General features: G+C 34.2%; 4 protein-coding genes across 6 annotated transcripts; 1 reads left to right on the top strand and 3 right to left on the bottom strand.

The window, feature by feature from the left end:
• Positions 1 to 1,219: 1,219 nt before the first annotated feature.
• On the bottom strand, positions 1,220 to 3,630 carry LOC123225221. The gene has a single exon (XM_044649133.1). It carries the CDS (start codon positions 3,141 to 3,143, stop codon positions 1,560 to 1,562), a length of 1,584 nt encoding a protein of 527 aa, XP_044505068.1. The 5' UTR covers positions 3,144 to 3,630; the 3' UTR covers positions 1,220 to 1,559.
• A 3,658-nt stretch (positions 3,631 to 7,288) lies between these two features.
• On the top strand, positions 7,289 to 8,853 carry LOC123225528 (CASP-like protein 4B1). The gene is made up of 3 exons (XM_044649529.1): positions 7,289 to 7,760; positions 7,872 to 8,007; positions 8,415 to 8,853. The coding sequence occupies exons 1-3, from the start codon at positions 7,510 to 7,512 to the stop codon at positions 8,604 to 8,606; spliced, it is 579 nt and encodes a 192-aa protein (XP_044505464.1). The 5' UTR covers positions 7,289 to 7,509; the 3' UTR covers positions 8,607 to 8,853.
• A 102-nt stretch (positions 8,854 to 8,955) lies between these two features.
• LOC123225520 (probable WRKY transcription factor 33) lies at positions 8,956 to 11,567 on the bottom strand. Of its 2 annotated transcripts, none has more exons than XM_044649507.1 (5): positions 11,198 to 11,567; positions 10,912 to 11,103; positions 9,964 to 10,589; positions 9,712 to 9,873; positions 8,956 to 9,619 (listed from the first exon to the last, which is right to left on the bottom strand). In XM_044649507.1, the coding sequence occupies exons 1-5, from the start codon at positions 11,498 to 11,500 to the stop codon at positions 9,166 to 9,168; spliced, it is 1,737 nt and encodes a 578-aa protein (XP_044505442.1). In that variant the 5' UTR covers positions 11,501 to 11,567; the 3' UTR covers positions 8,956 to 9,165. The 2 variants fall into 2 exon arrangements, with proteins under 2 accessions (XP_044505442.1, XP_044505452.1); XM_044649517.1 differs by having other exon boundaries at positions 10,921 to 11,103.
• A 4,460-nt stretch (positions 11,568 to 16,027) lies between these two features.
• LOC123192395 (F-box/LRR-repeat protein 3-like) lies at positions 16,028 to 20,401 on the bottom strand. 2 transcript variants are annotated; one of them, XM_044604943.1, is made up of 8 exons: positions 19,565 to 20,380; positions 18,983 to 19,108; positions 18,521 to 18,625; positions 18,040 to 18,433; positions 17,826 to 17,955; positions 17,323 to 17,617; positions 16,978 to 17,229; positions 16,028 to 16,594 (listed from the first exon to the last, which is right to left on the bottom strand). In XM_044604943.1, the coding sequence occupies exons 1-8, from the start codon at positions 20,201 to 20,203 to the stop codon at positions 16,532 to 16,534; spliced, it is 2,004 nt and encodes a 667-aa protein (XP_044460878.1). In that variant the 5' UTR covers positions 20,204 to 20,380; the 3' UTR covers positions 16,028 to 16,531. The 2 variants fall into 2 exon arrangements, with proteins under 2 accessions (XP_044460878.1, XP_044460870.1); XM_044604935.1 differs by having other exon boundaries at positions 18,040 to 18,625; positions 19,565 to 20,401.
• Between the last annotated feature and the right edge of the window lie 734 nt (positions 20,402 to 21,135).

Below are 21,135 nucleotides of genomic sequence, written 5' to 3'. Positions count from 1 at the left end.
ATTCATAAAAAAGGTATTTATTATTATATATTCTAAGAATTTCCTTGAGAATAATAAATTTTTAATTTTTAAAACGACCCTTTAAAAACAAATATCATTTGGCAATATCTTCTTGGAACTTTGTTCATTCTTTTTGTTAAAAAATTGCAGCCAACAGCCTTAAACTTGATTTGAGCATTGAAACTCTCAATTCCATTTAAATCCTTAAGATGAACTTGGAACATTGAAATGCTCAATCAACAAATCATAAAATACCACATGCCTTGAAAGTTGAAAACTGTAGTTTCATTGAATTCATAAATACCATGAACAAAGCATTAATTTTGAGTTCAAATCCAGGAGACGCAAAGTAATCATATAATTCTTTTCTCTTCTTCCATAGAAAAGGTAATGAGCTAGTGAAGAGAGTAAAACATAAGGAGCCTCTCCATAGAAGAAGAATAAGTAAATGAAAATTCATGAAATTTATATAGAAAAGGTGGCTTATTCTCTCCTGAAATGGTGCCTTACAGAGAAAATTGTGAAACAACCAAAACAAATAATGCAGCATCAAATAATATAATAGGTTGATGCCCAGCTCTGCATAAGATTCTTCATTCCTCAAAAAATTTTCTCACTTTGGGTCTGAATCTGTGACAATAAAATTTTCAGGAAGGTTTGACACCATCATGTCAGAATTTAATTGCTTGAAAGTTGCAGAAGTTATTGTTACTCTCATTTTAACCAAGAACAAGCACCTATCTTTATATGGTATATTTGTACTACTTTCAACTCTGCACTTTTCTTGATCATGCCAGGTCAATCTTAACACTACGGAAAAATTCTTGGCACAAGAACAAATTACAATAGTAACTCACTGGTTAAACAATTATGTACTCTTCCTTTACAAAAACATCTATTCATTCAATGAAGTGGAAAACCTATCTAGCAGGAAAAATAAAGTTGAAAGTGTTGTGCTTTAAGTACACAATGACAAACACCAAGCAATTTCCAGCCTTTGTTCTTATCAACCAAGAAAATATTACACTTGGAAACTCTGCAGATATCTCTTATGAATGGCAAATTTCTACAGAATTTCATATATTTATAGGGGAGATTTAGATGATTTTACAAAGCAAAGATAATTCAAGTAGACCAAAATACGTTTGTCTAACTCTGAATAAACTAGATGTGTCTAAAACTACAAAGAAATTAGAACATCCACTCATCAAAATAGTCATTTGGGTAAACCATGTCAAACTGGAACATTCATTGATCAAAGAAATTTGAGCCTCATAAGAGCACTTAAAAGAATTTCACCTCTACTTAATAGTTCTATAACACTGCTAGTAGTCTAGTACAACAAATCATATTAAAGTTGCGGATATCTATAAGTTGTCCACCAAAGGAGACTTGAGTAATGAAATTTTCGTTTGCAGTTGCAATTCTTACAACAAAAGAAATGTTTATAAAGAGACCATCCTATAACACTTTCACTGTAAAATTTAATCAAAAAAGGTACAAGAAAAAAAATCTATGGGTTTGAAAAAATTACAGAGAATGTGTGGAATCAATACTGGTCACCACCATTGATGAACAAGTACACCACTTTTTCGAAGAGAAGTGAACAAATTCAAACATTGTTCATATGTCTTCTCATACTTTGAACTCCTCTGACCAGGGCAACACCTTTGCCACCTATTATAATGACATTCAAGAAAGATTTCATCAATCAAACATATTGCCCCAGTTTTGAACAACCTCGGAATCAAATCAAACTCAGTCCCTTCCACATCCATCTTCATTACAACAAAATCCTTATCCGTTACAGTCTTCTTCAACCAATCCGCAAAATCAAACCCCTGAATGATATCCACTTCACCATCAAAACCACCATCAGACAATGATGTTTGTACAGGCTGAATTCTACCCATTCCTCGACCTCTTACCTTGACCTCCTTACCTGGGTCATGGTTAATTTCAAAAGATAAGGTCTCATTTCTCACCCAAGCGGCAAAAGGCAACAATTTAACATTTTTTTTCACTTTATACTCTTCATGAAATGTTTTATCAGCCTCAATTGCATACACTTCAAAAGTTCTGTTCTGTTTTGGATATTGCTTCCTAAACCAACTCCCTATACTGGACCCATAACTCCGAGCTCCAACATCAACATACACATATCTGTTCTTGAAACTTATATCAGCCATTGCTGTTAAGTACTTTATATTCTTTATATTGCTCTTCAATGTAATCCATGGCTTCAATGGCTCTTCGAGAATCAATGGTTCAGCCTTCCGGACTAGTTCTTGTTTATACCCAGGAACCGAACACTTAATGTCCGAATTGCCATCGGGCTGATTCAATCTCCTCAACCCGTGACCAAGAGTGATATCATTTTCAATTTCAGTCTCTTTCCTTAAGACTATTTCTCTAATATAAGGCATTGACGAATCAATGCCATCTATATCACGAGATTTCACTACTCTACAGGAAGAATTGAATAAATCAACAAATGAAATGAAACTATACCTATCTTTAGCCTTCACATGGACCACCACAAACCCTTCGGGTTTCAGTGTCCGTACGATCTCCGCTGCAAAATCCAATGGCTTAGACGACTTGTCCAGTCTGGCCCCACCGACGAAGATGAAGTCAAAGGTGTCACTTTTGAACGGTATCCGGTGCCCCTCCCCGGTAATTACCAGCGGCTTCGACGATTTCCGAAAAATTCCAATCGAGTCCTCTACTCCAATCTCTTTCAAGGCGTACACTTCCTGGCCGTACTGAGTTTCCACGCACAACGATTTAGCGTTTGAATAAAGGTAACCTTCCGAAATCAGACGCTGGAAAACCGATGAGTAAAATTGGACGGCCTTGATCCACTCTTTGCTGGTGTACAGATCCTGAACACTGGGACCCGCCTGATTAGATCCGATGACTTTGTTAGCAGCTATCACCGAAACTCTGGAACCCGCACTGGGAACAACAAGTTTGAAATTTTCCGGCAACGAAAGGAAACAAAAGTCACCGAGATTGCATGATTCACCGGTGATGGTAACAACGTAAGCGAATCGAACGACTATGATTAAAACACCGAATAGAAACAGCCGTACCAGAACATTCCTCAGAAAACTAGGCTTCCCCAAGGTGGGCTCCATCATATTTCGTATAAAATAAAATTCCTAAAAAAAAATCAATCCAAAAAATTGAACAAATGAAACTAAAACTCCTTTATCCTGTAAATATACTGACGGATGAAAAAGATTAGTTAGCGGGAGCAGAAGCGAGCAGAGGTGTGGTTGGCTCCGATGAGGGTTTTGGATTTGGGGAGAGAGGAGAAGATGGGAAAACGGTGAGAAATATCAGGGATAAAACGGGAAAGCATTTTAATGAAGAAGAGCATGCGATCATGCGTTGTGTTTATGGAAAGGCTATGATTGAAGAAGGGAGCTTACCGAGTGAGAAGTTTAACCCGCAGACTGAAACCGAGTTGAGTTCTCTTGTGGAGACTTGTAGGAAAAGGAGAGTAAAACGACAGTTGGCGACGAACGCGGTGAGTGTGACCGGTTTAGCCCGTCAGCGACGCGGAAGGATAGGAAGACAATAAAGGAAAGCAATAAATGTTCTTTTGACGTATAATTTCGCACTTGAGTATCGTCGTAATTACTATATTTGCCATTATTGTTTCCAACTTTAATTCGTATAATTAATGTGTAATTATATTGCTGATTTGGCTTTAATTCAAGTTATTTTCCAATTATCAATTTGAGGGAGCATCCCTCAAAGTCCTATCATAATTAGATTGGTTTAGTTGATAAACGATGTGGAAGGATAAGCCGGTTGAATTTATTAACATACACTAAAATTTGGTGGGAATTATGACACGTGACACCGCTGGAATGGATAACAATGATTATCAAAACCCAATTATTGTTAATCACGGAATTTAAATTTAATTGATAAACGTCTTGACTTGAGAAATAATGAATAATAATATTAGCAGTTACGATTGTTCCGCACGTGACACGTTTTCCAGATGAGAGAAAGTGCCAAAAGAGGTGGGATGGAGGCCCACCCGGCAGTAATAGACGCCCGATTCAACGGCGCTATTGACTAGTTGCTTTTATACCGCCCGACAAATAATGTTTGTCGGTTTTGGCTAAGGGTAGATTGAAATCGAATGGGTTTAGACTTAAAAATAGTAATTAATTTAATTTGATTTGATTTGATTTAATTTAAATTTATTTATTTTAAATATAAATTAATTTTAAGTTGGAAGGTTTAATATATTTAAAAATAAAATCAAATTTAAGTTATAAAAAGTTTAATTTAATTTGATTCGATTTAAACTGGACTCATGATTCAATCAAATTGTTAAATAATTATTAAATGATATAGTTTTATCAATAGGTTATAAATTTAAATCATAAAATTTGAATCACTATTTAAGTTATAAATTTGAGTTAAATTTGAATCGAATTTTAATTAAATTATTTTTATTCAAAATGAACGTAAACTATCTTTAATATTAATTTAATAAATTTAAATCAAACTTAAGTTAAAAAAATTTAGATTTAACTCAGTTCATATCCACTTTTAGTTTGGATGCTCATATTGTAAGAGTATCACATAATTACCCGTATAAGTAAATAGATTTTTTTTTATTTGTAGTCCAACCAAACCAAGTTTAATATTATTGGGTTTAAATTTGATTCGATTAAATTTCTACAAATTCCACAAATTTAGAAATTTGAGGCTGGAGTCTGAGTTTAGAATGAGAATTATCGATTTACATTTGGACCAGTCAAAAACTCACAAAATTACAAATCAAAGAGAAATTTAAACTCGATTTTGACAATAATCAACATCACCAACCAGGACTGCGGGTAGCTTGCAAGGGACTTACTGTAACCCTACTTATAATTATGGCGGTTAACAGTAACAGGCACAAGACATGCATAATTTTATTCATGTTCATCATCAAACTTAGCTGGACTTCTTAATATGGACAGCATTGCATATTTGTCAATATCTTATGCAATATCGAAAATACGTCGGTAATATAATAATCCATTGAAATGACTTGGAAACTTATTTTATTGCATGAGATTGAGATAGGTGAACGATGGAAAGCATTGGAATATGATGACGAAGACATATTAAAATAAGATAATAATGTTTAAGCAGCTTATTGCATATGGTTAAAAAGTGATCGATTTTTTAAAAATAAAAATCCCAATAAAATTTAGTTTAATAATAAAAAATTTTAATAGGGTTTAGTTTGGTTGGAGATTGATGATAATTCTAATATAAATGAACATACTTTGTTTGTTTGTGTGAGATAACATATGTCCAAAAGAGCGACAATTGTTCTCGTAGCCTCGTACACTGTTATTTTGTTTGTGTTATAAAGGTCCTAGAGATGGCATGTGCGTGATCAATTTGGTGCATTGTCATCTACAGTAGAACACAGCTGTGATATCGGCTGAAAGGGTGGACCAGAAAAGCCTCTGGTCTGGACTTTATTTTAAGGTGTCGTTTGATTGATGCGTATCTTTATAAGCGGCTTGGTAATGTTTGGGAAGGATGTTGACAGATAACCCCCTGAAAGAGCCATCTCTTGATGAGATGGGTATAATCGTTGTACATGATTGAGAAGTTAAAGAGCTTGGGGGACTTAAAAGATTTATTGTTTGTAAAAAATATAAAAATTAATATTAAAGGAGGAAAAATTATTAAAAAAGATAAAAACATGGTTGATGATCTCTAATATAAGTGTTAATCATAGATCGAGTTTAAACTGGACAAATTTAATTATTAAAATTATGTTAGTTTGAATTTAATTTGATTGAATTAGATAACGAATCAAGTTTAAATCTGTTTGATTTTACCATAATTTTAAGAAATCCAATAAGGGTAATTCTAAAAAGTTTGTGTTTGGTGAAGCTATTTTTTGTATTATAGAGAGAAAGAAGTAAACATATTACAATTCAAATCATTTATAGTCATTATCATAGATGAAAAAACTAAGGCAGATGGGTCGACTTGACCAAGAAAAATCAAAGTCCGCATGCTCAAGTTATATTATTGTGTAGGAAAGTGGGTAGTATTCTGGGTAGGTTCCTAGGAATTGTTCCGAAAATGTCTTTGTAACACTTGAAAATGAAGAAAATATATACATTGGATGATTAGAAAGTTGGAAAGACGTGAAGACAATTACAATAATCAATCTTATTAGTTGAAATTGACCCTTTACCATTAGTTTGGGCAAAAGTGGTGGACCTAAATTGATCTGGTTTAGATTCGGGTAATTATTAAATTTGAATCAACTGAATTTTAATTAACTCAAGATCAACGTTTTGTTAATATCGTTACATCTTAATTCATTTTGTCAATGAATCTTTTTCTTTTCTTATGATAATTCATTTTTTTCTCTAATGATTTTTATTCTTTTATGAGGTTATTATTTTGATTTTGAACAAGTCAAGTTTGATCTTAAACTGATTATTCTGAATTTGAATTGATCTTTATTTAAACTTAACTCGTATACAAAAGACACTACCTCAAATAATTATCCACTTAAGAGTGCGTTTAGTTTAGAAAAGTAAAAAAATAATTTAATAATCTATATTTTATTATTAATGTTATCTTATCATATTTTATTTAAATTTAACATATAATATAGAGTTACTATTACAAAATATCAAGATACGGCCAAAGGATTTATTCCCACCCATTGTATACTATTTTATCAAGTTTTCATTTTTTAACTTTGAAAATCCTATTAAATTTATTAGTTTTAAGAACAAAATTATTATTTTATATTTAATATTAAAAATAAACTTAAATTTTATTTTATTTTTTTTTAAACTCTAAAAAATAATAATTTCTTTTTAATTCAAGTTTTCAAAAATAGTTTTTTTCCTTTAGAATTTTTAATTTTTTAGAGTTTAAAAAAATATATAACTAATAAATTTAATTAATTTTAATTATTTATAGATAAATAAATAAAGTTTTTAAAATTAAAAGATAAAAACCTACAAAATAGCATACCGCAAATGAGAAAAAGTCCTTTAGCCTTTATTATTAATTTTCTTCGTATCAATCTTTATGTAAATCTTGTCGCCCTCAAAACAGTGCAGTCAAATTTCTGAGTACAAAGCGTTCTGACTGATTCAAACTGCTTGAAACAGTGCAGTCGAACCATGAAGACAATGACAAGGTTCAATTGGGTCCCAACCAATAAACTGTTAGCCTTGCAGCAATAGCCTTTTGGGATCAAGCCCGTATTAACTGAAGTTAGTTACAAGTCATCCAATGCAGATCCCTTTTGTGTCAAACAAGGCTGAGTTGTCCTCTCTTCTGATCTTGCTGTAATAAAATTCAACGCTACAGTTCTTGTTCCTCTTTCTTTTCTTCAATTTTTTCAACTTATATTTAAGCCGAATCCAGAATTTATCTCTCATTCATTTCACTTCCAATCCGGATATTATTCCAGTATTCAGCGTATTAAATATTTTGCCGACTATGTCAAATTCAGATGACAAGAATCAAGCGGCATCCCTGCCAGTGGGGGCGCCACCTATGGATGTCGAGGGCCAGACTCCGGCATCCGGTGTTTCCGCGATCACCCGGCGGTCGAGGAGGGACGATTTGTTGAAGAGAGGGTCTCTGGCTTTGAGAGGAGTGGCTTTATTCTTTTCTTTGATTGCTTTTATTGTCATGGTGAGTAATAAACACGGCGATGGGAAAGATTTTGATGAATACGAAGAGTTCAGGTAATTATTACACCCATTTGGTTCTCAAGGTTTCAACATTTTCTTTGGGATTATTTATTAATGGATTTTGATTTTTTTTTTTTTTTGGTTTCTGGGTAAATTTGTTTATAGGTATGTGCTGGCAATAGCAATTCTGTCGACTTTGTATACAGGAGGACAGACTCTGCGTCACTCGTATGAGATGTCTACCGGCAAACAATTGTTGCAGCCGCGTACGTCGGCCTTGTTCGATTTTTCCGGCGATCAGGTTAGACTAATCTTTAGTTCATTCTTTTGCCGAATAAACTAGAAAAACGCAAAAAAAAAAAAGCTTTGAAATTCTAGGTTGAAGATGATAAGATTGAGGAATTGGCGAATGGGCCATGGCCACCAACTGTAATTTTTCAAAAGAATTTTATTGTTCAGATGGGCCAATCTTGGAAGGAGGATGGCCCAGTAGCATCTGGAAAAGTGGTGAACTTTTCTTAATGTTTGAGTTTCCAGAAACAATATATTTAATGTTCTTGAATCCAACTAAAACAAAGAATTTGATTCCTTGAACTTTAAGTTGAATCTGATGAACAACTTTTATTCATTACTTTTAATATAATTTTGTGTAATGTTTAACTTTATATCTGGATTTTGAGATTGTATTTTTTGTCGGTTGTGTCACAGACTGTAGCTTATTTGTTGATATCAGCAGCATCGGCCGCTATTCCGATGACAAATAGGATGAGAGAGGGAGGAGACAATATTTTTACAGACTCCCTTGCAGCTTCCATTAGCATGGAAATCTTGGCTTTCATAGCACTGGCACTGTCAGCTCTCATTTCAGGATATAGATTAACAACCCAATCTCAAATTTAAGTATGCCCCTTTCTCTCTCTTTGGTTCTGTGATTTTTTCTGTATCTGTTGTTTCATTTGTCGCACAGAAGTATCATTATCTAAAAATTTGTGTTGTATAGAGAGCCATCTTCTGAAGGTCTGAGCTGTTGTTGGTGTCTGTATTTTTTGTTGTTGAATGTAGCAGAGTGACAAAAGAATGTATACATTTTGTAAACTCGTTTGAAACCAAGGTGAAAAATGTTGTCTCTTTTAATGATTTATCCAAATATGTTCGCAATTTTCAAGTGTTTTTGGATTGTTCATATTGCAACAGGGTTTGAGATAAAGGATCATTAAGATGCACCTATTTGATGGGTGATATCCAAAAATGAAGAACACAGAATTTCTCCTGTTATAGTCTGATTCTACTGTGAAATGAGGCCTAAACTGTTGAGTTTAGGCAGCTTCTAACAAATGAACAAATACAACTCAACCTATCAGTTCCAGAATTTACAGGGTCACTACCCTCATATAAATAAAAAAATTCTTACATGATTGATAAAATTTAATGCTAAAGTGCACTTATGAAGTTAGCTGTTTTAATTTAGGAATGAATCTAGGAATGAGTCTTCCCGGGGTTCTTCTTTGGCTCTGGGAAACACAGCACCTGAATGTTGTGTCTGATTCAAGTAGGAGCCGGCTGATTTACCAAATCCGGAAAACCCAAAACTCCCTGAGTTCTGCAGCATTGCTGGGGTGAACTGTGTTTGACTACCTGATGTTGGCAACCTAGTGTTGTGAAAGGAGTTAGAGTAACTTGATTGGTTAGCATGATTGGCTACAGCGGTCACCGATGGCCTTATAGGCATTGCCACATTACTGCTTGTGTTATTAGACGAAGGTCTAGGCAGCGAATAACCACTGCCACGAGCAGCTGGAACATCATGGTTGTGTTTCCCTTCATAGGTGGTGATCACAGCCCTTGTATCATGGGATGCTCTTTCCACGTGTTTCCTTACCGGACAGCCGGTAGTTGTACACTTATAGTAGCTCCTGTAGATAAAGAAAAACTTTCAATCAGAAAAAAAGTTCATAACAGTTTCTGAAAAAATTATGTACAATTTAAAGAGTAAATGGGTAATCACCTTGGATTGGGATTGCCCTTTACTACTTTCTGTCCATATTTTCTCCACCTATATCCATCATCAAGAATGTCAATATCACTTGTTGTTTGAACTACAATTCTTGGCTCCCTCACAGTTCTGCTTCCAGTACCAACGGCACCCTCAATTTCACTGTCTCCTTTCCTGCAAAATCAAAAGCAATAACAATCAGAACCCACAAACACTTCCATGCTATAAAATCACCAGGTTTAGTATTTTCTTTCCCCAGCTTACCATCTTTTGGTGTCGGGTTCATTTTCGTCAGCATCTCTTTCAGGGTTACTTGTAGGTGATCCTTGCTCAAAATCATCCTCTCCAAATGAGGCTGAAGAATCACCCTGCATAGAGAAAGACTCAGTCTGCGTATTGCCCATCCCGCCAACTGATTGATCAGATATTTCAGAGTTGGCACATGTTGAGGGTTGCATTGACTGAGAGGATGATCTTCTAGTAGACTGAGGCCTGGGATGATTGTGACTTCCTTTATATACTATTTCAGTAATCTGTCCATCCAATGATCTCTCAACTTTTTTCTTTGTTGGGCAATCCGGGAATGTGCATTTGTAGTAACTCCGAGGATTTTCACTTCCTTTGACTTGTTTTTGTCCATATTTTCTCCAATTGTACCCATCTTCTGATCTTTTTTGCTCTCTGGTATACTGACTTGTTTGAGGGTAATGACTGTAACCACCAGCAGCAGCACTACTTTGAACATTTGCTTGATACGAGGCCATTTCTGAGGAGAAGCTTTGAATTGGTGCAAATTCTGACTTGAGTCCTCTGTTTTCTACTAAGAAATCAGACTGCTTTGTGGGCTTATTGAAGTTCCATGATTCATGTTGCCTTTTAACTGAGTCCACCTGTAACAATTTGAACATGTCAAAATATGAAATATCCCTTTAACTATTTATTTGAAATTGCCTTCACATGATAACTTCTGAAGGCCCCTATTATTTTAACGTTAAAAGGCAACACAAATTGCTTGTATTACGTGTGATATGATTTATTTGAATTCTTAAATGAGAGCTGACAAATGAAAGAGTGAAAGCAAGGCTATAGGCGACTATATTATATAGAATTCAGCAGGATAACTTGCAAGACAATCAAACTGACAAAGCAAATCTGACGAAAGATTCTCTTGCTAAACACGTAATAATAGTAACAATAACTGAGGTGAAATACCAAGCTCACCGAAACAATGCTTGAGGAAGACTGAAAGATGGCTGAAGATGCAGAAGAAGGCGGCATCGTTTGGCTTTGAAAAGAGAAATCAAAGAAGTTATTATTCCCCTCTGCCCTGTTACTCTGCTGCTGGCTATTGTTCCAGTTGAAGGTTTGAACACCAAAAGATTCAGTTGTTGGTGAAGAAAGAATCTTGAAAAACAAACACAACACAGAAAGAGTCAGATAAATCACAAATATCAAGCAAATAAACTTAAGTTTAAATGGTCGTGTAAAGAAGACTTACAGTGGAGAAAAGTACAGGAGAGTCCAGGAGGTCAGTTGGGCTTAACCCAGAAGGAGGGATGGACAAATAAGAAGAAGGAGAAACAGGAGGTGGGGAGATGGGTAATGAAGAGGATAAAGAAGAAGAAGTTGCAGTTGAAAAGTTAGAAAATCCTCCTCCAACTCCCCAGTTCATCAAAGTTCTATCTTGGTTAAAATTGTCCATAGTGTTCAAAAACTGAGAAGAGGCCATCAACTGTGAAGGGGAAGAGAAGTTGAGGCTGGAATTTATAGAAGAATCTGTAGAGTTAGCTGAAGAAGACATCTGCAAGAGAGAGAGAGAGGAGGAAGAGGGAGAAGATGGAAATTAAATTGAAGGGGCAATGTTTTTCATGGTGACTTGGTGAGGTTCGCATTAAGGTCTCCCTCCAAGTTTCTTCTCAGAAGCTAAAAGAAAAGTTTGACCGTGGAAAAATATTCCCGGTCAAAGCATGTGGGTTTGACTGGACTAGCTAGCCATATCAGACTCCATCGGCTTAGTCAGCTTCTCTATTACACGTCCATTTTTAATTGGCTAAGATGTGCCTCGCTTCTTGCCACCTGTTCTCCCACCAAAACACTTGTATTTTAAATAGAAATTCAGTAAATATAAGTTTTGACCACGTATTAATAAGACTTCTTCTAAGGTTTCCAAGCGTGCGGTAGATGGCTCCGATTCTGGTTGAATTTGAATATATTGAGCCCGAATTGAAAATTTAATACAATAGTTTAGTATAAGCTCTATTTATTTATTTTTAATGATATTATTATAATATTATTTATTTTATAGATAGTGTTATGATAATATTAATATTCTAATTATAATAATCTAATCGTATATATATTATATAATAAAAATTGAATTGTTTATATTGTATATCAAAATTTTATTATATCATATTATACGATTTTTAAAAAATAAAATATTAAAAAATCTAATTAATATATAATTATTTTAAAAGATATCATAAATAATTGTAAAAATTTAAAATTTTTTATATACGTTTTTATTATATCATCATTTTTTTTAAATATATCAATCCGTATCGATAAAATATATTTTACTGTATGATAAATCTAATATATCGTATTAATTCGATATACTTCATAAAATATATTATTTTTTATTTATATTATATCATATCATAAAATATATATAATATATTATAAATATTTATAATTATTATTCTAACTTAAATAAATTTTAACTTGAATTCGATATTATATCGACAGTACGATCAAATAATATTCAAATTATATTTTACAATATTATATATATGTTTCTTTTAATTAAGATCTTATTCTCATTTATTTCTTTGAAAAAAAAATATCATAATAGACTCATCAGCTTTGATGATGTGTATTGACCAATTCAAACACAAGCCGCCAACCAAGAAGTGTCTTCAGGTTTTCAAGCTGTATGTGAGCCAAAACCTTTCAATAAATTGACAAAACTACCCTTAGACTCAACATCCCCCAGCCATTTTTTGTAAGGTTGAAAAAAATAGTTGAATTGTGCAATTGCGGTCAACCGTTAATTGGCTCGAATTTGTCTCAAATCTTATGAATTTGAGTGAGTTTGAATTAATCAATAATATTACAGAAAGTTATTAATAAAATAAATAATATCATTAATTTATAAAATAAGTAAATTATTAATAAGTCCTGAAATGTCCAAGTGATTTAATGAGACAAAATGAGTTGTTTACTGTAGAAGTCTTCAAGTGATGGACTCAGAATTCAGAATTGAGAAATGAGCAAAGTGGTGATTGGTCTTTCAAACTTTTGGACGTTCTTTTTTCTTTGTCACATGTTTTTACAGTGTCATCAAGAGCCTCACCATTAAATAATAATTTCTGCTGTTTTCAGGGCAATCACAACACAAATTATTACCTTCTTAATGGCTTATACAATCATTAAAAACTCAGTTAACCCAAGAACACTGGATCAACTAGTCTTCTTTCTCTTTATGAACTTCAAAAAATGAGAAACAATAGACCAATTTGCAGGCTTTATTCGCATTTTTAGCTCATGAATTAAGGTTTAGACAAGTTTTATGAAGATATATCAAGTTTGTTTCAAAAGGATTCTCTCGTTCTTATCCTCATTATCATAATATTTCAAGCTCATATAAATTAACATATAATATGATTAAAATATTATTGATATAATATATAATTAATATTGTATATAAAATTAACAGTATTATTAAATATATAAATAAATTAAATTATTAAATTTAAATTTAAATTAAATTTAATCTCATTTAAAATAATAAATAAGAGTCGAACTAACTCAAATTTATTTGTTCTAGTTGGAGGTTTATGGGTGAAGGTAAGCAGCAGCAATCCCAACAAGTCTGGGTTTTTTAGTGGATGGTGGGCTTGATTGGCCTGCCCAAGAAAGTGAATGACCAACCAAAATCTTTCTTTTATTATTCAGCACACGTGTTTAGCGTCTTTGGCATCAGTGGGCACTAAAAAGGAACATTTTCTTGGCTCGGTAAAGGCACGATCCAAGGACCATCTTTTGATCATTATCAATGATGCCGCCAGTGATCACAAAATCAAACCTATCATGTCATCTTCATACAATCTTCAAAAAGGATGCTACTTTGAAACCTGTCAAATTTCATCTACACAATACCCCGCTTTGCAAGTAAAAAAGCCAAACAAGGCTACCCTTTTTTCTTAACTTTCTGTTGTAAAAGCGTTGGCAAGGCTGCCCATAAACTTCATCAATGTTCAGGCTGAATGAGATGGAAAATGAAATCAAGAAATTCCAGAAAGGCTCAGAGAGATAAAAATATAGATTGATTGAGAGAAGAATTAATTCGTTCCTGTAATATAATCAGAATTAAAACAATCTTGTGTAATGCGGTAACTGAGAAAGAATGACTTAGCCTCTCGAAGTGTGCATCTTTGGCTAATATGTGCACCACGACTAGACTGACTCATTTACCTTGAGACTTAGGTAATCCCACGATGAAACCCATTGTTATACGAGTGAAGACTTCGAAGGGAATGGGCAAGGGCTGTAGAAGACCTAGTGAAGCAACATGCTCTAGTTTATATACTTTTGACAGATTTCATAGCCTTTAACATAGTTTCTGACTCACATTCTTTTCCATTGAAGCATATTTTTTGGTTGTAACATAAATTCTTGAGTGTCCTTCTAGTGTTGAATCATGGAACATAAACTTGTAAAGCATGTATTAAACCTGCCAGAAAGAAACTAAGGCTTGATCCTTTGTAATGTTAGTTTCAGGATATTCCTCTAGGGTGTTTGAGATTTGTCAAATATGAATGTGGATCATCGTACGTATGAACACCAAATTGAAAGATCAACGCTTGAACATACTCTCCCCATGTTATGGATGTATCTCCCCTGACCATATTTAGCCCTTGATATCATTGGAATTGAATGACTTTTTCATCTAAGTGTAGTTTTATGGTCAAATTCATGTTAGATCGAACTCGAATTTGACTCGGCTTGATAGAAGCCAAGCTTGAGCTTACTAAATTCTCTTAAAAGTTGTTTTAGTTAGACTCTTTTAAAGGAGTTTCGTTTGAGTTCGACTATTATGTTAAAGTTTAAAGTAGGTTCAATAATATAACCGAAGAAAAAAATGACTAAAATAAAATTATTTTGACGTATTGATTAAAAACAATATCGTTTTGATATATATTGATTAAAATAACATCATTTTAGTTGATTCATATCAAATTTTTTATATTCATAAATTTCGTGAACTAAACACCCTTCAAAACTCGAATTTGAAAACATTTAACTGTTAAACTCAAACTCAAATTCGTTTGAATTAAATTTGTTTCGAATTCGTTCGAACTAAACTAATTTTCGAAAACCAACTATTTAGTTATTCTCTCTTAAAACAAGGAAATTAGAGTTTGGTAGAACATCCCCATGAAGATCTACCCATTGTGCCTCATGATGAGAACTCTTCCTAAGTTGAACATACTCTCCCCATGTTATGGATGTATCTCCCCTGACCATATTTAGCCCTTGATATCATTGGAATTGAATGACTTTTTCATCTAAGTGTAGTTTTATGGTCAAATTCATGTTAGATCGAACTCGAATTTGACTCGGCTTGATAGAAGCCAAGCTTGAGCTTACTAAATTCTCTTAAAAGTTGTTTTAGTTAGACTCTTTTAAAGGAGTTTCGTTTGAGTTCGACTATTATGTTAAAGTTTAAAGTAGGTTCAATAATATAACCGAAGAAAAAAATGACTAAAATAAAGTTATTTTGACGTATTGATTAAAAACAATATCGTTTTGATATATATTGATTAAAATAACATCATTTTAGTTGATTCATATCAAATTTTTTATATTCATAAATTTCGTGAACTAAACACCCTTCAAAACTCGAATTTGAAAACATTTAACTGTTAAACTCAAACTCAAATTCGTTTGAATTAAATTTGTTTCGAATTCGTTCGAACTAAACTAATTTTCGAAAACCAACTATTTAGTTATTCTCTCTTAAAACAAGGAAATTAGAGTTTGGTAGAACATCCCCATGAAGATCTACCCATTGTGCCTCATGATGAGAACTCTTCCTAAGTTGAATTCGTCACTTATTATTTTGTTAAGAATTTCATCCTGCTAATAGTTGTCGCCTGTTAGGCATCCTTCACACATTGTGAAACTTCCCATTTAAGTTCATCCTACATGGCTGTGAATCACCAACTCTGATACCAATTGTTACAAGTTTGAATTAAAAGGAAAATGAAATCAAGAAATAATAGAAAATTGCAAAGAATAGTTTAAAGAGTAGAAACATAGATTAACAGAAGGAAGAATGAATTCATTTCTGTAAAATAATCATTCTCATTACAACGAAATCTCTTCTTAAAAGAGGAATCATTGCCACTCACACAACACCCTATTCCTTTCTTTCTTTACATCAGAATGCATTTCTCTCTCCCGAACTACAACTACCTTGTTCTACCAAACTTAAAAAACGACATCACTTAAGCCGATGAATTGCATCTCGAAACGCTACGTTTGTCTCCTTCACTTGCAGAACGCAGTCGTTTTGGGTTGTAATGCTTCAACATGTGACAATCAATTTATGAACAATTAATCGAAACAGACCTACAGCCATTTGGCTCAACAATTTGTGGCTTGAAACAGACAATTAATTCAAAAATGGACGAGTAAAAAGTATGTTCATATTTCTCCACCGATCGAGAAACGTACAATAAGTTGAACTGATAAAGAAAGGGAGCAAGTTTTTGAAGAATCTGCCTGCTTCACGTTGTGGAACAAACATTTTCTGAGATGGGATTTTTTAGTATCCTCCACCCATCATATCTTCCACCTGCAACTTCCAGCACTTGGGGTCCAATTCTTCCTGTCAATGCACAATTCCCTCAATTAAAATATGCATAATATAAAATATTATTTTCTTTGTGAGTCAAAATAGCCCATCTGTCTTGGCATGTAATTCGGGTATTCACATGATTTGTCAAACTTTACAGTTGTTAGAACAGACTATTCAAAGAGCAAATGATTGCCGCAGACTATATTATATGACTTCGGTTGGAGCTTTTAAATATAAACATATGAATAAAAATAGTGACTTTAGAAGAGACAAAGAATTGTCAACAGAACAACAGCTATTGAGGAAAATATTTTTTTTCAAAAAATTCACTGAAATCAGGCTGCCCGGATTATGCACATAATTGAACAAATAAATAATGACAGTGAGCCTCATGGCATGTAAATCATATGTACCTGAAACCCTTTATCTCTCCATTGAAACACGCAACCACGTGCTTCTAGATGTTTAAAAAGCAGTTCGGGTAGCAGTGATTTAAAGGATGCCTGAAGTTTGACTTTAGTTAGCCCTCCACATGCCAACAGGGCAGCTGCCAGTCCTCTCGGAGTCAAGCCTATCAAGTGCAAAATTGTCATGCTCTGTAAACAACTGAGTCTGGCCAACGACAAGAGCCCCACGTCTGTAACTGAAGTGTAGGATAAATTAATCTGAAAATAAAAGAAGCAAGCAGGATTGGTCTCAGCTTTTGCTTCTGATTTATTATATTTGCCAAAATTAACAGAAACAGAATTGGGGTCTACCTGTCTTAGGTTTTGAGAGAAGTGAGCAAGTGGAAGCATTCCAACATCGTTGATGTTGTGACACTTCTTTATATCTAGCTTGATGAGTTGCTTACATCCCACAGCAATGGCTGTGAGACCTAAAGATGTGATAAGAGGGCATCCTCGGCTTTCAAATGTGTTTAAACTTGAGCATTTTGATAAAGATATTAAGGAAGTATCAGTAATGTCTTTACAGTAGGATATATTAATCATCTCAAGGTCAGGGCAACCATGGGCAATTGCTGAAACACCTGCATCTGTTATTCCCACAGACCTGAACAAGGCAAACACAGTAAGATATCATCAGTCCATTTATACACAGACATTCCTTGGCACACACTAGGGAGTTCTTAAATCTTAATCCAATATAAACTAAACAGAAAACTTGCTTTAATCGAACTGACTTTAAACATTGATTAATTATTCCAAAAGAGACACAAAAACGGAAAGCAGAAAAAACTAGCAGATCACAGATCACAAACCTGTACAAGTCAAGCTCTACCAGTTTTGAGCAGCTCATGCCAACATGGGCCAGGCCGACACCAGTAATGTTTAGACAAATTCCTAACTTCAATATGGAGAGTTTGGAACATCTTGAGATGGACTTCAGACCTGCAACAGGAATAATTGTTAGTATGCAAAACAATATTCAAGTTCTTATTCAAAGAACATAAGAGTGAATAAAACTCTACAAACCTTCATCATCAATTTCGTTATCTGTCAGATCAAGCTCTTCAAGAAAATGGCACCGTTGTCCAATAAGAACAAATGCTTCCCTAGGAACTAAGGTGCAGGATTCCATCTTAAAAGAAATGAGCATGGTGCATGAACTTGTAGTTTGGGCAATAGAAACATCAGTAATTTTGCGACAACACGTGATGTCTAGCTTCTTCAAGTCTCTGTGTTTTGTGACAACAGATGAGAGACCTTCGTCAGTCACTCCAAAACACTTGCTTAAGCTCAACTCCTTTAGTGATACACACCAGTTTCCAATGGCCTTCAATCCAGCACAAGTAACCACACTACCATCTAATTTGATTGATTGCAACATGGAAAGCTTCTTCAAACCATCAGCAAGAGCAAGAGTAACCTGACAATCACCACTGCTAAATTGTAAAAAATGGCTAAGGAATAAGCCATTAGATGATATAGAGAGACGAAGAAGTAGAAGACTTACTGGAGAGCCATAAGCCAAGGTAAGTTGCTGTAAACCTCCAGTACCACTTGTTAAAGATGACAAGCCAAGGTGACTAATGTTTTGACAACTTGACATATCAAGTGCCTGTAAAATGCAAAAAGAGAAACAGAATTGTCAAATTGATAATTTTCAATCTATTTAGCAAAGTATCTCCACAATCCTATGGGTAAAGAACACTTTGAATCACATACGACTCTATAAACACAGCTACTTTAAAAGCTAACATCATAATGAAAGAAACCCAATTGTAGCCTGAAAAAACCTTTGTTGGCCAACATAGATTATCTTACTTACAGATATTGTGGAGTTATAAGAGTATAATCAGAGAAATCTAGTTTAGCATAAACTAGACTTCGCTGACAACCACAGTTCATCTAATTTTATTAGAACATGATAACAAATGGACACCTCAAAATGAACTCATGCTCCAGCAATGCATACCTTAAGTGACCTGCATCCATGTTTAAGGGCTGCAAGGCTGTTATCATCAATACCAAAGCACCCCTCCAAAACTAAATCTTCAAGATATTGTAGTTTCAAGATCGATGGCAAACATTTATTTGTAATCTGTATGGCATCATATCAGTAAATAAATAAACCAGGATTAGAAGTATCCGCTGACTAACAATATAATTCAACAGAGGAGTCTAAAACCCAGGATGCGCAGCCCAGGAAAAAGAACAGCAAATACAAAGACTTCATTAGAGAAAAAAGTAATCTAGTTCAAAAGCAATTAAATGTCAAAGCTTGTTTGCCTCAATGCAGGCAAAAGTTGCAAGGCTGTCAATGAAATTAGATCACAACATGATTTGTGATTCAATTATCATCTCAATACTGCCAAATAAAAGATGAAATGAAATGACAGAGCTAAAATTGACCCATATCGTTTTTAAGTTTCAAACCTTCCAAATCAAATTGGACATGCATCTAAATCTACATTCAAGCAGATCCCAAAAACATAAACACCAAAAATTGCTAAGCAATAGATATACAAAATCAAAATAATGAAACGAAATAAATTACCGGCAAATAAGAGAGATCTAGGCTACGAATCTCCTTACACTTGACCGCGATTAAACCAACACCCAAATCTCCGACACCTAAACACCACTTCAAGCTCATCACCTTCAACTTTTCACACCCAACCGCAATACAACCGATCCCCATATCGGTAACAAGCTTACATCTTCCCATCCACAACTTCTCCAGATTTTTCGCTTCAGCCAACGCCGCTGCTCCGGCATCCTTTAAACCAATCGCGTTCGAAATATCAATCTCCACCAAATTCTTACAGTTGAGACTTAAACTCATCAACCCAGAACCAGTAAAAGCTCCTGATTTCGAAAGATCAATAGAACGAAGCGTAGATTTACAAGCAGTCGATATAGTTGTCAATGAATTGTCAGTTATTCGAGGACAAAGACTGAGATCGAGATGTGTTATGCTCGGATAACGCGTGAGAATTTTCGGGAGATGCTCTTGGCGAAGAGGCTTGAGTTTCTTCCTATGTTTAGATTCTATAGAGTAAAAAGACTTGCAGACTAAAGAAAATGATTTTTTGTCAAGCGGGTTCGTGTTAAGGCAGTCTAAGATTACGAAAAAGATCTCCTCTGAGAGAAGATCAAAGAGATTGATCATTTCAGAGACCTTCTGCTTCTTCATGACTGGATGAAATTTCAGAAAGGATTTAGATTTTGCTCGGATTCGAATGAGGAGAAAAATAAGGCAAATATGAAGATGGGATATGGTTTTTGTGAAGCTTTGAAGTAACCGTTAACAAAAAAAGGGTGGGGATTGAGCTGGGCAGTTGAACTCGAAGTGGAGAGAAGAAGATAAGATTACGGTTTTAGCCTTAACAGTCTTTTCCTCAGAGGTTAGTTGGATGTGTACGTACATTTATAATTACAATTTCACCCCTTTTTGTCTTTTTATGAAGACTTTAGCAATGTCAGGAGTTTATTGTCATTTCACACGAAAATAAACCTACCGTACGTCAAAGGACATAGTAAATGGCGGGAGTTGACGGGGGTAATACGGAGATTATGAAAAGTCAAAGTCTTATCACAAAGTGAGACCCAGCTCATATGGTGGAGGACTATATGAGGAAGGACAGATTCAAGTGCAGACAGTACAAACAAAATTGACAAATATTATTAAATAATAAAATAAAATAAAAATAGCTGTATCTACCTAAAAAAAATAATATTAAAATGTGCAATGAAAATAAAATAAGCAAGATATTGGCCGTACTTATAGATGACCTTGAAATAGTACCCACCTTACTCAGATAAGAACGGTACAAAATGACACCAAAATTCAAACACAAGCTGAAGACTTTTTACAAGGGAGGTTGTGACTGATTCAGTACACAAGGGGCCTCCATTTTTGCAACTTGGGAAAGGGGAAATCGATTTCAGCCATTAAAATGGTCATTAATTTCATCTGATGGTGTCCATTTTATCCTGTTTCAGAATCACTTGACCGAAATTTTGGTGGGTTGATTATTAAAGTTTTGTTTCAGGGGACCATTTATGTCTGTGAATGCTCTTTTTATTCTCTGGATTTTGGGGACAAAATCCATTAGAAAAAAGTTG

The sequence above is a fragment of the Mangifera indica genome, chromosome 1 (genome assembly GCF_011075055.1).
Source record: "Mangifera indica cultivar Alphonso chromosome 1, CATAS_Mindica_2.1, whole genome shotgun sequence".
NCBI lineage: Eukaryota > Viridiplantae > Streptophyta > Magnoliopsida > Sapindales > Anacardiaceae > Mangifera > Mangifera indica.
This window is presented reverse-complemented; position numbering and strand designations above follow the sequence as displayed.